General features: G+C 42.6%; 1 protein-coding gene and 1 pseudogene across 1 annotated transcript; both read right to left on the bottom strand.

The window, feature by feature from the left end:
• Positions 1–9,205: 9,205 nt before the first annotated feature.
• Positions 9,206–10,177, bottom strand: LOC140912636 (olfactory receptor 5AR1-like; annotated as a pseudogene).
• A 3,971-nt stretch (positions 10,178–14,148) lies between these two features.
• On the bottom strand, positions 14,149–15,087 carry LOC140913756 (olfactory receptor 5J3-like). The gene has a single exon (XM_073350556.1). It carries the CDS (start codon positions 15,085–15,087, stop codon positions 14,149–14,151), a length of 939 nt encoding a protein of 312 aa, XP_073206657.1.
• Positions 15,088–16,045: the final 958 nt, after the last annotated feature.

Genomic DNA, 16,045 nt, shown 5'->3' with positions numbered 1-16,045 from the left:
ATCCTGACCCACCAGGCAATTGCTTGGTGGCATTTTGAGTGGTAGTATCCGGGGCTTATCTGGAGGGCCAAGTCACATTAGTGACTGTCAGCTAGTCTCCCTGGAACTGTTGAAAATCCACCAGTTCATCCCTTAACCTAGATGAGTACCCTAACCACTGGGCTAGTGGTTATTCATGGGTCAAGCTTCTCTATCTCCCACTTTCTGTGAAGTTTTTGCAGAAGACCTGGTTTCATCCCAATGTAGAATGGGAAAATATTTTGAAATCTTGAATATGTTCAGGAGACAGGAAATTCTTTTCCCACTTATGTCTATTTTGTACCCACTTATAATATTACCACTTAAAATAATTATCCTTTAAAACAATTGTCAAAGTTAGGTTTTTGGGCCTACACCACTTCCGTAGAGATTGAGGAATACCCAAGCTGAAATTACACCTTGGAATGGCGCATAGATAAACCCAATGAGGGCGGGGGAAACGATTTTTAGAACTTGCTACGGTCCTTATGTTAGCTATCACTTATGGTCATCTACATGTATCATTGCCCTTTGGTGCTAGTGACTCTCTGAAGTTGAGCAGATCTTTCCATTTAAAATCTAGCCTTCAGGAAGAAAAAAAAGACATTCAATGACATGAATGTCTCTACAGGTACATATTAGCCCTGCAACATCTTTCTGCTGGGGATTCCCAACGTTAGACACAGATCCTTTGTAAGACCTTTGCTTTGAGTTTCAGTGATGCCAAGTGCCATCAACTCCCACTGACATTGATGGGAGCCAGAAGAGAAAACCAGTGTAAATGAAAAAGTTCTACACCATTCATTATTGTCTATACATTTACAAGAGATGATTTACTTCCTTTCCAAACTAATCTGATTTAACAACAGAGAGGGTGGGCAGGAGAGACATGGATGGCAAAGCCCTGTGCCCTAAGGGATATTTCTGGCATGGGAACGATTCAGATTTGGACAGTCTCTCGTATTGTGGTGGGATCTCTGCACATATTTAATTGAATGCAAAACAATGCACGGTGTTTTGCGTTTCTGTAAGGGGACAGTGCACTAGCTCCAGGGCGAAGTGTGTGCATAACCCATAATACATTCCCCAAGACACACTATTTCACAGGAGCAGTCAGAGTTGTTACAAGGAATCTACACATGCTCCCTTTTTGGCTCCAGTTTATTTGCAAATTTAGATTTCCCACCCACCCCGCCTCATACCATGGTGACACAGTTGATTTTTCTGGGATTCATGGACCACCCAGAGCTGCAGGTCCCACTCTTCATGTTGTTCCTACCGAGCAACTATTATCCTACCGATAATTCCCTACCAGTTATCACACTGGTAGGGAATCTTGGGATGACTGTTTTAATCAGGATTGACTCCATCTTCACACCCCTCTGTGCTTCTTCCTCAGTAATCTGTCCATTGTAGATGTTGGTTATTCCTCTGTCATTGCGCCTCAGGTGCTCATGACTTCTGTAGCAGAGAGTAATAGAATCATTTCATTCACTGAGTGTGCTGTGCAATTTTTCTTTGTCTGTGTCTTTGTGACCAATGAATGATGCCTCCTGGCCACCATGGCCTCTCACCGCTTCACAGTCATCTGTAACCCACTGCTCTAGAGGGTCATCATGTCCAGGACACTCTGTGTGCTGATAGTTGTTGTGTCTTTGTGAATTCAACGGCCCGAACAATTTGTATATTCAGCTTGTCTTTCTCTCACCCCAGGGTCAGCAATCATTTCTTCTCTGACATCCCTCCCCATCCTTAAGCTGTCCTGCTCTGACATACACAACACAGTGATGTTATTCATTTCACCTTGTTGACTATATTTGTCAAGATTACTATGCTACTTTTTCTAGTCTCTTATATGTACAGCCTCGTCGCCACCTGTGGTCAGATGTTGGCTGCGTGTGTGTTCGTTCAGTGTGCTGTCCCAGCTCTGTGGAGATAGCAGACCTCAATTAAACAGCCCAAGAAATCCACAGACTCAATTTTCAGTGAAGGCACCTGGCCAGGTTTACTGTCAATAGAGCACAGTAATAGTATCTGGATGGATTGTCAGACCTGTATGCTTGTGTCAATGGACGCAACTCAGTCAGTGGTGGGACTCTCACTGCTCGCTAGGCTGGCCAAAGACACTCCCTCTGAGATACATCTTTATACACAAATACAAACAAGTGACGTATTGCCCCTGATGTATCAGAGTGACACCCTCTGACGTATTCGGGTGTCACCCATTGACGGATCCAAGGGCTGCCCATTATCTTGTACAAGTTGGTTTGATTAAAACATCCCTATCCATCATGCTGTCATCCTGACCTTATCCTTAGGATGGGTCAGTGTGCTCCTGTTATCTCTGGGGCATGTGGTTGGTATGGAGGTGTTCTGGTACTGCCTTTCTGGAATGTGCTGGCGTATATATACTTGTGCCTAGCACTACTTAAGCACGTGTGATTCTGCAATATCAGCCCTGTTCTTGCCAGATTCTGAGAACGGGGCCTGCCTCTTGCTCACAGCTTGGCTTTGCTTTAGATCTGCAAAGTTTTGGTTACTTTAGCTCAGGCTTTAGGCCTCACACCAGGAATCTGATACACGGCCTTATGTTTCAGGCCATCTTCTTAATACACCATCCTGAAGATCCACTCAAACCCATTTGTACTTTTGCCTCTCACGTGACAGCTGTCACTAGCTTCTACAGAAGTCTGATTTTATGTATTTACGACCCAGTTTTGGCTACACCTTGGACCAAAACAATGTCATCTCTGTGTTCCCAATGCTGAACCCTCTGATCTACAGCCTTAGAAACATGGAGTGAAGGACGCCTTTAGAAGGATGATATACAGGAAGATATTTTCTCAATAAATGTAGTTACTGATTTTTTTAAAAATCAATAAACAGCTGTGAGAGAGGGGGCAAGTTCTCTGGGTCACCATCCTGATTTCTCGGATTGCACCATTTCTTTGAATTGCACAAAAATGATTGTGCACAACGCAGGCTTGTTAATATTGGCAATCCCAAGAGCAACATAGGACAGGAAGTGACCCGCCGAGGTCATTGAGTCCAGTCTATTGCTGTTGCAGGCAGCAACGTGATATAATCCCATTCATAAACTTATTCAGCTCCACTTTAAATCGTTGTATAACTCCACTAATTCGAGTGGGAGGCTGTTCCTGAACCTCCCTCCTCTGATGGTTAGAAACTTTCTTCCACTTTCCAGACTAACTTTCGTCATGGCCATTTTATACCCGTAAATAATAAACAGGCCAGGGCTAGCTGACCCTGGTTTCAATCCACCGACCACTGGGCTATTATGGGAGTAGCACACTTCCAGCATTCTACTTAGAGGGCGTCTGCAGTTTGTTGTACTCAGTAAGGCTAGACCTCAAGAGATTCTGTTTGTAAATCACAGGCCTCTTATTCTTGATTTAAAGGTGAATTACAATTACCATTAGTGCTTTAGGTTGGGTGCCCTCTGTCGATTGAAACTCAGGTAAAAGGATGCTGAAATCATACAAATACCAGAGCTATTCTGAAATTTCATCTCAATAGAGTACACTGTTAAATATACAGGCCCATCTATTTTATATTCTCTTTTGTTAGACTGTGCTCAACTCCAGGTGTGCTAAGATCACACAATCTCAATTCTAGCACTACCGTGACAGAATTTTGAGGCTAGGACTGCAGAGAACAGTACATGTCAATCCTGTGGGATCAGAGAGAGAACTCAGGGCCTGGTATGTGGAAAATATTTCCATCAAACTCATAGATCATGTGAAGTTCACTCTGATCCCAGTGCAGACTCAGATATGGACCTATACAAAGTCAGGGAGGGTTGTGGACAAAGTTGACAGTGCAGATGATTCTTAGGGAGAACTGGTTAAACAATGTCAGAATAACCACTGCATGGGCCTCTGACAAAATGCCAAGATGGAAACAGACCATCACCTAATATACCACTATTTTCATTCTCCAATGACCTAATGTTGGGAGAAGATTATCCCATATCTGCCTACTATGATCGTCTTCCGCTTTCCTTAGAAGTATCTGGTATAAGCCACTGTCATAGACAGGCTATTGGACTAGATAGACCTTGTGTCTGATCCTGTCTAGCAATCCCCATGTTTCTATGAGACCGAGGGGAACTGGTAGCTTCTACAGGTTAGTTCAGTCATGGAACAAGAGTCTGCCCCAGAACTTCCCCAAACTCTGCAGGGGTATGGTTAGGATTAAGGTTAATGTCGGGAAGCTATGAACATCAGACAATTCACACTTGCCCCTGTGGGTGGATAATTTGATGTGCATCTGTAACACCGACAGGCCCCAGTCTTCGGCGGGCGGGATTGAATATGGGACCTCTGCAGCTTAGTACATGAGCCTCTACCACATGAGCTAAAAGCCACATGGCTCTTGACTAAGGATGTAGGGTAGACTCATTAAACTCTCTGTGAGTGGTCTCAGTGCCAGCAGATGGGACAGAGCACCACACCCAGGCGGTGTGTGGGTTACATATCTACACCAGGTTACAAGTTAAGGACATGATCTGCCAACTGGATAGAACAAGCCAGACTGCTGCCCCAATAAGGGGCTTTTGCCCGTAAGTCATTTATGTGCCTTGGGAAATCCTATGGTCATAAGCGCCAGATCCTTTTCTTGTATAAATGTGTGTAGCCCCACTGACTTCAATGGAATGACACCAATTTTGACTAGTTATGGTTCTGGCCCAATGCGTTCAGTAGTGCTCCACCTATTTACTTTGGGGTCTCACGCATTAACACCAATGGATCTAATGCTGATTTTCACCTGCTGGGGATCTGGCCCCATTGATTGCAATGTAGTGACGCTAGCTTACACCAACTGGAGCTGGAGCGCCATTGATTTCAATCTGTATCTGTGAGGTTTTTGTTGAGGTTGATGGATTTCCACTCAATTTAGCCATATGGAATTGATTTCAATGGGCAAAGATGATTTACACCCACTGCAGATATAGCCACATTAATTTAAGTGGCACTCCATCAAGTTACATTAGCTGGGGTTTCTGCCCCTTTAGCATCAATGGGGTGATGCTGATTTGCACTAGCTTAGAATCTGGCCAATTGTATTTCACTTCACCATCAGTTTCAATACTGATTTGTATTTATGTTGCATTGACGTAAAACATTCTGAGGATTGCACTGTTTCTTCCAGATTAAATAAGAGAGTCTGCTTATTTCCCTAACATAGTTTCGTGGCTTTTTAATGGCAGATTTTTATCCCCTTACCCACACTTTTTCAGCAGGTGGGAGTCCATGAGACCACTCTCACAGTAAGGGGCTATTCAGTGTAAGGACATCAGAATCAAGCCTATAGTTTTGAGATGCCCTAACATGTTGTTACGTATGGGATAAAGCCCCCTCTTGTCTGTCTTGTGCACATTAAAATTTTTAGTTTATTTGGAACCTAAGCCGATCTTGCTTTACTTGCACTGAGTTTAACTTGATCTCATTGGGGCTCCTGCTATGAGTAAGTGCTAGTCAATGTGAGCAAGGATCATAGACTCACGCCCGCAGTGACCTGGTTTGATTTGTCATGGCTTTGGACACAATAGGCCAAATATAGCCCTGGAGTAAAAGAATGATGCCAGAGATGACTTTGGCCTGAAAGTGAAGATATTGAAAGGGGAAAAAAAGGGAAAAAGTAAATGCTATTGTCCAGCACTGGTTATGCCAGTAATGTTTATATTGACATAATTCTCCAAAGTTTGGAGAACTTTGTAGACAGCATCCATTATTATGGATTATAATAAGCTGCTGTGGGCCTCATTAAAACATTGTTTTTTGAGCAATTCTGTCATTATCTAATTAGGCAAGAAAACGTATTGGGAATGGTTAGGAAAACAACATATGAGTCATGATACAGAAATAATGTCAATATTAACACTTGCTCTGCCAGAGTAATGAAGAAGTAAACCTATTTGTAGTGTAACTGAAGTTAAGACAATTTGCCAAGACAATTTGTACAGTGGCACCTTCTACCAGAGAACGGCTGTGTATAAAAAAAAATAGCTGCCTCTTCTCATTCAAATCAATCTGAAAAAACTATACCAGCCCCCTTGTCATTCATTAAGGACCAGAGCCATTGACCATTGGGCTCAATGGAGTCTCTCCAGTGCATATTAGTTCAGCACCATAGATCTCAGTCCTGAACATTTTTATGGGAGTGCTTCAATTTACTTCTTTATCTTCTCTCCAACCCATGAAAGAGTTTCTCTGGTGATCATGAAATTATATCAAGGGTCTGCTTTGTTTGGCTTTCTTTGGACTTTGTAAACCCTGAGACAGATTCATCCCAGAAGTAACTCCATTGACTTGCGAGTATGATGTGGGGACAGATAAAGGATACATGTAGTCCAATCAATTTATAAAGATGTACGATTGTGATGTACTAGTACCCATTATGAAGTACTAGTGTAATGGGGCTACCAATATTCATAGCACTAGCAAGCTTGCTCACACACTGACATTTGAATATTCATCTGCTCTGGTTAGTCCAGGGAAGTTTTCTCTGAATCATCAATCACTTAAATCCACTTCTTGTGCTCCTAGGAATACTACTTATGATTTTTCCATATATGTGCAAAATGGAATGAAGCTATAGTGTCATAACATAAAAAGACATCAAAGTTACTCTGTTGATTAACATTGTGATGTTCTTAAACTGGCAATACGTGTGTGGGCCAAAGTCATTTGGCTGCCAATGCTATTTTCCTTTCAACACTTTAATACCGGTCCAGGATTGGAATCCCACAGTGCAATCAACAACTGCCCATGAGCAAATACACATTTTCAATGAGCAGTAAGACATCCAGTTCCCTGGACAACTCCCTGGAATGGGAGTTTGGTGCCTTTTGAATATCCCTACTTAAACTCCTGCAGACTGAGCCAAATATTGACTGAAGTCAATCGGAGTCTTTTCATTGGCTTCAATGAGCTTTGAATCTGTTTCTGGCTGGGGGTGGTTGAAAATTTCCCATCTAAACTTTCTGTTGATGCGGGCGGGAGGCGGGAGGGGGAAGCAGTGGTTGCCTGGTAGGGGTATCTGGCCATCCGCAGTGGCTGATCATGAGGTCACCTGACAGAGAGTAAGATGGTTATACAAGGGCAAAAGCTGCTGAATTTGGGCTCTACCTGGCCATGCTCAAACTGAGCATCAAACTGAGAGGAGCTGCATGTAGGAGCTAGATGAGGAGGGAGAGGAGCAGTCTTTCTGAACGTAGATGTATAAACAAGGGGACTCCCAAGGAAAGGATGAGCTAGTGAGGCCCATTGAAGTTAGGATGTGGGTCCTTTTCTAAATGAGCTTGTGCTTTACTGGTGAAGTGTTCGCTCTGCTGTGTTAGATTCCTGTTCAGAGTGTCTCTCTCTGTGTGTTATATTCTTTACACATACTGTGTGGCCCTATGGGAGAGTTCAGCTGTAACCCAGAAGGCTCACACTGTTTCTAGGACAGGGGGTGTTTAAGCTATGACAGAGTCTGAAAAGTCATCCCTGAGCCCAGGGACTGGGCAGCTAGATAGCAGGTTCTAGCTCTCCAGAAAGGGCACTAGGCAGAGGGCCTGCACCCTATTGTGTGCCTAGGAACCCCAAGACTGCAGCAGTGACTGGCTCCATTCAATCTCTGGCACCTTAAAACAACTGGGGATCCAAGATGGGATTCCCCTCAACACAAGTCGGTGCATATCCAGCAAAGGGAGTCAGAGGGGAACTGTGACAAATGCTCCCTTACAATAGTGCACAGATTCTCCCCGAGTTACACAAATCCGAGATTATGGAAAAAGTTCCATAAACTAGAAATAGGAGTTTTTTGGGGGGTTTTTTGCACGTAATGGTCGGAGATACGTTTCCGACTTACGCAAAACTCGAGGTACACGGCGCATTCTGGAACGGAATGCTTGCATAAGTCGGGGAGCATCTGTATTCTTTGCAGCCTCGCAGTCATTCCTGAACATGGGAAACTGAATTTCCAAGATTAACAGTCTTGGATTCCTTTTTTTTTTTTCGAACAAGCCACAGAATACAGTTAAAACAAAGAAATCAGAGCTATGACACAGAGAATTCACTATTAATTCATCACTTGTTTATTGATAAGCACAAATCCCAATAATTATATTAACTGAGAACAAACCTGTTAGGGGGCTTATTCCTTCACCCACTTACTTCCCTGGTCCTTCTCGCATGAACAGAGAGCAACAATACCCGAAGTCCAAAGGTGCAAACAATTCGATGTTTATTGGGGTGAACTTCCAGCAAGCATGATTCCAGTTTCCTTCCTTAGTATCCTCCTTCCCAGCTCTGACACCACAGAGCCTTACACCTGTGTCCCTGTTCCCATTCCTACCCTTAGCCAAACATGATTCCAACTTCCTTACTCCCATTCCCTGTTCCCATTTCCCCCTTTAGCAAAACATGATTCCAATTTTCTTACCCCCATTCCCTGTTCCCATCTCCCCCTTTAGCAAAACATGATTCCAATTTTCTTACCCCCATTCCCTGTTCCCATCTCACACACCCACATGCCCACCCCCTCCCACACCCAGTCACTTCCTCATTGAGTACAGATTATATAGTAAAACTTGAGTTCTGCTTAGCTATACCTTAACCAATCATTTTCCTGAAATTTAACTAACCAATCCTAACATATTGTAACATGATTATGTAACCAGTTATATCCCACCACCTCAATTAGTTTACACCCAGCAAAATTAATTATACAGCAGACAGGAACAATCACAGAACCAGACAGAGATTATACAGACAAACAACAGCAAAGTGGGAACTATAATGACAAAACAATACAGAAGTGAGGATTTCACATCCCAGCTATTGATAAGTGAGTTCTTGCCAGACAGGATGCTATCAAACTAAGTTTCCTTTTACATTTTCTAGGCACTTCCCTTTCTCTGGAGGTGATAGGAATACAATCCTGTCCTGATAGTGCCTAACAGCCCAATAGCACCTTATTTCAATGTGACTAGTTTGGAATGTGAGGATGTGACCGTTCGCTTCCCAGCTTATGGCTGCCTCTGCTGCTTAGCCAAAGGCCTGAGCCTAAGCACAGGGCCACAAACTGTCACAGTAAGAGAAGGCCCTTACACTGGCAGACAGTGGTTTTGATTCTTTCTTTCTTTTATACCTCTATCACTAGCCAAGTGATAAGAATACACCTAAATTCTTAGAGTATAGGCCTTTACAGACAGGCCTGAATATCTATATCCTAACAAAACCTTCCTGTTTATCATCCTTCTAAAGGGGTCCTTCATCTCCTTGTTCCTCAAGCTGTAGATCAGGGGATTCAGCATGATAATTATGAGTATATAAAACACAGAGATGATCTTGTTTGGGTCTGTGGTGTAGTCGCAACTGGGTTGTAAATACATGAAGATCACAGTCCCGTAGAAACTTGTTACGGCCATCAGGTGGGAGGCGCAGGTGGAGAACGTTTTGCTTCTGCCCTTGGCAGAGTGGATCTTCAGGATGGCAATGAGGATGTACATGTAGGAGAATAGTACAATGAGAATCGTAGTCATGACCACTATAGTGGACAAGGTGAAATACACTGTGTTAGCGTTGTGGGTGTCGGAGCAGGACAGCTTAAGGATTGGGGGGATGTCACAGAAGAAATGGTGGATGACATTGGAGTCACAGAAGGACAGGGCAAATTATAAATGGAGTCTGAAGAACCGCGTTCACAAAGCCACATATGTAGGAAGCAACCGCTAGTAACACACACAGTCTCGTTGACATGATGAGGCTCTAGAGCAAGGGGCTACCGAGGGCTAGGAAGTGATCAGATGCCATTACTGCCACCAGGCAAAGCTTCCTTGGTCAGAAAGTTACAGACAAAGGAAACCTGTGCTGTGCATGCGGCGAGAGAAATGGGTTTGCCCTGAACCCCAAAAGTCATCAGCAACCGAGGCATTACCGACGTCGGCAAGAGACAAACTGCTGAGGAAATAGTACCTGGAGGTGTGGAGTCCGGAGTTGAACCTGATCAAGACTATCAACCCTAGATTCCCCGCCAGGGTGATAACATAGATCATTGGGAACAACACAAAGAGGGGGACCTGAAGCTCCGGAAGATCCATGAACCCCTGGAAAAGGAACTCTGTAACCGCGATGTGATTTCCCTCTGCCATTTCTTCCACCCATGATCTCCTCCTTTACAGGGGAAAAGTGAAACGTACAATTAAACAGAAGCCAAGAAAGGACCAAGAGTGAATCCTTTACACGCATTCTGACTCCCCTCGGCCTGAGCCGCCGCAATGTACTTGTCATTCCCTATGCTCCCTAGCTGCAAGTTGGACATGGGCCCAGGCTCCCTCCTACCTGGAGCAACTCAGGCTGCCTGGTCCAATTAACTCCTCCTTGTGCTAGCTGGGCAAGGTGACAGGAAACAAAATGTGAAGTGCCTGGCTGCTCTATGGCATCCTGGAAGGGGAAACCCCACACACAAGGACACCCCAGAGCTCTGATTAAGATGAATGGGACTGTTAATACTTCTCAGAGCTATTGTTTTAGGCAGCCTGCAGACACAAGCAGATGGCACTGCATTGGCTATGCATTGAAGGTCAGTTCCACAAAGGGCTGGACACCTGAGGCCTATTTAATGAAAGTGGAGATTCTGGGCCACCATTCTGGAAGCAACAGGGTGAATTCCGTGGCAAACTTTGTGACCACAGACTCACACTAGTGCAGAAGGACTTGTACTAGCTGAAGATTTATTTAAAGTTTTTTTTTCCTGATGTTAAGGTGTCAAGAAGGTAGACATTTATCAGCTGAGAAAGATAAAATCACCTTTGTACGGTAGCATTGATCCAATATTGTGCTCTGATATTTTTCCTTGAAACTGTATTAATACAAGATTTAAAAAAAAACCCCATGAATGAGGTTGGGTAGCGGGTCAACTCTTGAACCCTGGAGGAAGCTGCATCTGAGTGTTCTTCTGTGGTTTCTGTCCTCTCACTATTACTCACCATGGGCTAAACCCTATTATCCCTTGGCTCAAGTCTACCGAGCAGAGCTTAAATGTAAGGCATTTCCATGGAGTAGAAAGTATCCTAACGACAGCTGGGTAAAATTCTTTGGCTGAAACTTTTTTTCAGAGAAAAATGCAGATTCAGCTATACCAGAATGTTTGTAAAATTGTATTGGGTTCTTCGGGATGGGAAAAACATCAAATAAATTCATTTCCCCACTGATAAACCTTGCTGTTCAGTGTCCCACCTCTGCATGGAGGGGCGAAAGGACAGCTCCAAATCAGTGTTGGTGAGAACAGGGGCTTATCTGCACTGGGAAGTTATTCCTGAGCAAGGTAATAGGTGAATGTAAGGCACTAGAGCTATTCTGGAATAGCTCCTGGTATGGACCCTCTTAATCCACTGGATTAAACTAAACTGGACAAAGAAAAGTGGCCACATAGGGAGTTACATTAGAGTCAGTTACTGCGGAGTCAGTTTCCCATGTTGACCAGCCCTAAAGCAGTAGAATTGTATCACTGGTGAGAATAGGGCTAATCAGTAGATAGCAATGATGAGAAACAAAATGTATGATCAAAAGAGCTGTGTGAATACCTGACTTCTTGGTTTGCTGGCTCTTCTGAAACATAATGAAAAAAATTAGTTTCTGATTGAACCTAATTGATTTTTTTTCCAAGTTTTTGGCTGACTGACAAGTTGAATGAAATGTTGTGTTTGATCAGTTGCTGTTTTTCCAATTGTTATATTTTTTCATAAAATGAAAGTAAATTTTGAAACAGTCTTTTAAATGGGAAACTTAAACTATTTAGACCTTTTTGATTTTTCTGAGGTTTTAGTTCAAAGCAAAATAATTCAGCTCGTTTGATACAAATTCATAAAATATTTCAGCAAACCCAAATCTGCGTTGCTCAGAAAAACAAGTATTTTAGCCCAATTTCCCCCTACCCCCAGTTCTACTGAACAATATGTCATGTTGCTCAGAGTAAAACTGTCCCAATTCAATTTAGTCATGAGGCTCACATTTCCAACAGTGAGGGTGGTTAACCGCTGGAATGAACTACCATGGGAAGTGGTGGATTCTCCAGCTAGAGATGCTGTGAAATCAAGACCCGATGGCTCTCTGGAAGACACACTTAATAAAAGACAAGTTAATGGGCTTAATACAGAGGGTAACTGTATCAAAGTGTGACCTGAGTTATACAGTTGGACTAAATGATCTCATTGTCCCGTCTAGTCCTTAAAATATACGATCAATTTATAGCATTGCTGTTAGTAAACCTATAAAATCACTATATGGCATTGATAACGAGGAGTCCTGTGGCACCTTAAAGACTAACAAATTTATTTGGGCATAAGCTATCATGAGCTGGAACCCAGAAGTGTGTTATAACCCACGACAGCTTCTGCCCAAATAAATTTGTTAGTCTTTAAGGTGCCACAGGACTCCTCATTGTCTTTGCTGAAACAGACTAACCCAGCTACCCCTCTGAAATATACGGCATTGGTGGGAGTAACATTACATGAGCATTATTATTGATAGTACTTAATTAATTCATTAGAATTAGGCTTAATCCCAACCCCCTTCTGTTAGGTGCTGTACAAACATATAACAAAAAGACAACCTCTGGCCAAAGGAGCTCGTAATGCAAGCTTAAAATAAGAGACAAGAGGTACAGATGGAGAACAGAATAAGGTGACAGAAAGAGGATTGAGAATAAAGCTGTATAAAAAGTACAGAGAGCCTTGTTCAGAATTTTATTTTTTAAAATAATTTTTATAATTTTAATTGATAATATCAATGTTTATTTTTAAGTCTTTTTGTTTTAAATGTTCAAACCTTTACAGTCGCAAGAAATTATGGGAGATCAGGCAATGGGAGGTCAGACATAATTTTTTTAATGACAGCCAACACTGAGATTCAAAAAAGTTAAAGCTTTATAACTGTTAAAACACAAATTGTCAACATCACATGTCAAAATAAATATCCTTAAATCAAACTCTAGTACATTCTCAAGCTGCAATTTTTCTTTCTCTTGCCTAGCTGTACATTTCAATTATTGAAGGCAATATTTTTTTCATTGGTTTGTGTGCTTGTGCTGAAATCAACATTTACCAACATTTTTTGAGAAAAGTCTATTCATTCCAAGCCTAAGTATATATGATAGCACTGTTGAGAATAGATGTATATAGGACTGCTCTGAGTATAGATGTGATCAATATAAAGACAAGTGCAAAGTACTTCACTCTGGAAGGAAAAATCAAATGCACAGATACAATGTGGGGAATAACCGGCTAGGGAGAAGTGCAGCTGAGATGGATCTGAGAGTTCAAGTGGATCACAAGTTGAGTATCAGCCAACAATGAGATGCAGTTGTGAAAAAGGCTGTCTGGGGTGTGTTACCATGAGTGTTGTATGTAAGACCAGGGCAGTAACTGTTTGGCTGTACTTGGCACTGGTGAGGCTGCAGTTGAAATTCTGTGTCTAGGTTTGGGAGTCACACTTTAGAAAAGATGTGGGCAAATAGGAGAGAGTCCAGAGGGGAAAAACAAAAATGACAAAAGGGGTTTGCAAAATTTGATTTATTAGGAAAGGTTTTAAAAAAATGGGCATGTCTTCTTTTGAGACAAGACGACTAAGAAGGGACCTAATAACAGTCTTCAACTCCGTTGAGGGCTGTTATAAAGGGGATAGAGATTAATTGTGTCAGGCTCACAAAGCCCTTTTGAGGCCCAGACACTAAAGAGAGCAAAAGTATTGAATTCTCATAGTGCAAGCTACATACTGAGTATTAATTAGAGCAACACATGAAGAAATTAAAGTTAGAAACAAGTTTTATTTTATTTTAAATCTCAGATAACCTTTCAGGGCAGCATTTCAAATAGATTAATGGTCAAGAAACAAGGAAGGGTGTCTGTTGGAACAACCACATAATGACAGGACATTAGGTAACATTGTTCCTCTCAAGCAATCGTAAAACGTAATTTCCACATGCTACATCAGTTCTTTGAGGTTCATTTAATTCCTGTACAACATTTGAGATACACAAATGAAGGCAGTGACACATAGACAATACTCCTCTCCTTCTTCCAGTTGTTCTTCTCAATTGACTGGAATTGTCATGGTGAACAAATTAGCTGAGAATGTTTTTCCAGTCTACCACCCTCTTAAGAGCATCCTTAATCTCCTTGTTCCTCAGGCTGTAAATAAGGGGGTTCAGCATGGGGACCACCAGGGTATAAAACACAGCAGAGATTTTCTCCTGTTCCAGCGAGTAGGTGGAACTGGGTTGTATGTGGCTTAAGCTCACAGGTCCATAGAGCATGGTGACAGCTGTCAGATGAGAGGCACAGGTGGAGAAGGCTTTCCGCCTGCCCGCAGCGAAGCGGATCCTCAGGATAGAGAAGAAGATGTACAGATAAGAGATGATGATAATCAGGAGGGTGGACGTGGCAAGAACCACAGAGAACATTATGAGCAAAATCTCATTGATGCGGTTATCAGAGCAGGCGAGCTTCAGCAATGGGTTAGTGTCACAAAAGTAATGATTGATGACGTTGGGCCCGCAGAATGACAACCTCAGCAAGCCACATGTGTGGGTCAGTGAGTTCACGAGCCCCCCTACATATGAGCCGGCCACTAGACGAAAACAGACTCTCTTAGACATAACAGCAGTGTAGAGCAGAGGGTTACAGATGGCTACATAGCGGTCGCATGCCATCACGGCCAGCAGAAATCCTTCTGTGGTCACAAACACAATGAAGAAGAAGTGTTGGGCAATGCAGGCAGAGTAAGAAATGCTTTTACTCCCCACTAAGAAATTCACCAGCATCCTCGGAGCGAAGACTGTGGAGTAGCAGAGGTCAATGACAGACAGGTTACTGAGGAAGAAGTACATGGGGGTATGGAGTCGGGGATCAACCCTGATCAACATGATCATCCCGAGATTCCCCACCAGCGTAAGAATATAGATCACCAGAAACACCGCAAAGAGGGGTATTTGCAGCTCCTCATTATCCGTCAACCCCAGGAGGATGAAGTGGGTCACCATGCTGTGATTGCCCTCAGCCATGTATACAGGGCTACATGAAACCATACCTGCCGGGATAACAAGAGTGAGCAGCATGGAAGAAGGAAATTTCATGGCATGAATTAAATCTGAATGACACCACTGGGCTTGAGAGTGGGTAGTGAATATCTTCTTGGAAACCAGCCACCGTGATGTCTGGGAAAAGTTGAGATGGACTTTTTGATTTACACTCCCTTTTCATGAGGACTGGGATTTTCAAAGCTGTCTAGGAGATTTTGACATCCCAGTCTCCATAAAATTGATTGGAATTAGGCATCCAGTTCCCCTTGGGGAATTTCCAAATTCAAGCACATTCTTACAAATTTTCCCCAATGAAATATACCTGCATGAGTTATGAGTTCACTTTATATTGTCTGCTCACTAAGGGTAAGTTAGAAAGCTCTCGTACTTGGAATCCTGTTCTCTGGGTTCAGACTCCTCCCAGATAACCCTTTTAGATGACTACAGCATCTCAGTTGTGTCCCAGTCACTTGGTTACTGCTGCTTCATAACATATCCCCTGTTGCTAATCCCAAGTGTTTGAAAACCAGGAACCAGGCTTCCAAAAATCATGTGATTGGCTTAAAATCTTGAGATCTTTTTAAATAATACAGAAAGGGTTTAGAAAGGGTAGATCCATCTTTAGGAGATATGGGTTCCTAAGAGTATTTTTAAACCCTGTGCCCAATGGAAGCCTGAGGAGGATGACAGCGATTTGTTTAGAGTTATGATTTTATAATCTTCAGCAACATACTGATGAAATACTTTTAAAGCAGATTTTAAACATAGCTCCAGTAGACTAACATGTTCTGAGTAAATATCACAGTGATGCACAACTGTTTTTGTCAGTAAATTCAGAAACTGACAGTATATACCCAGGAGCTGGCAAATGCCCATTAAATGGTTTCATTACCACTTTAATGGCTCTTTAAGAATTTCAAAGTTGTGCTAATAGGTCTGG

Source organism: Lepidochelys kempii, chromosome 6 (assembly GCF_965140265.1).
Source record: "Lepidochelys kempii isolate rLepKem1 chromosome 6, rLepKem1.hap2, whole genome shotgun sequence".
NCBI classification, from domain to species: Eukaryota; Metazoa; Chordata; order Testudines; family Cheloniidae; genus Lepidochelys; species Lepidochelys kempii.
The sequence above is the reverse complement of the archived record's forward strand: the minus strand, read 5'-3'. Positions and strand labels throughout refer to the sequence as shown.

Coding starts and splice junctions, on each gene's coding strand:
- LOC140913756 (XM_073350556.1), bottom strand. CDS start 15,087: ATGGCTGAGGGCAATCACAGCATGGTGACCCACTTCATCCTCCTGGGG.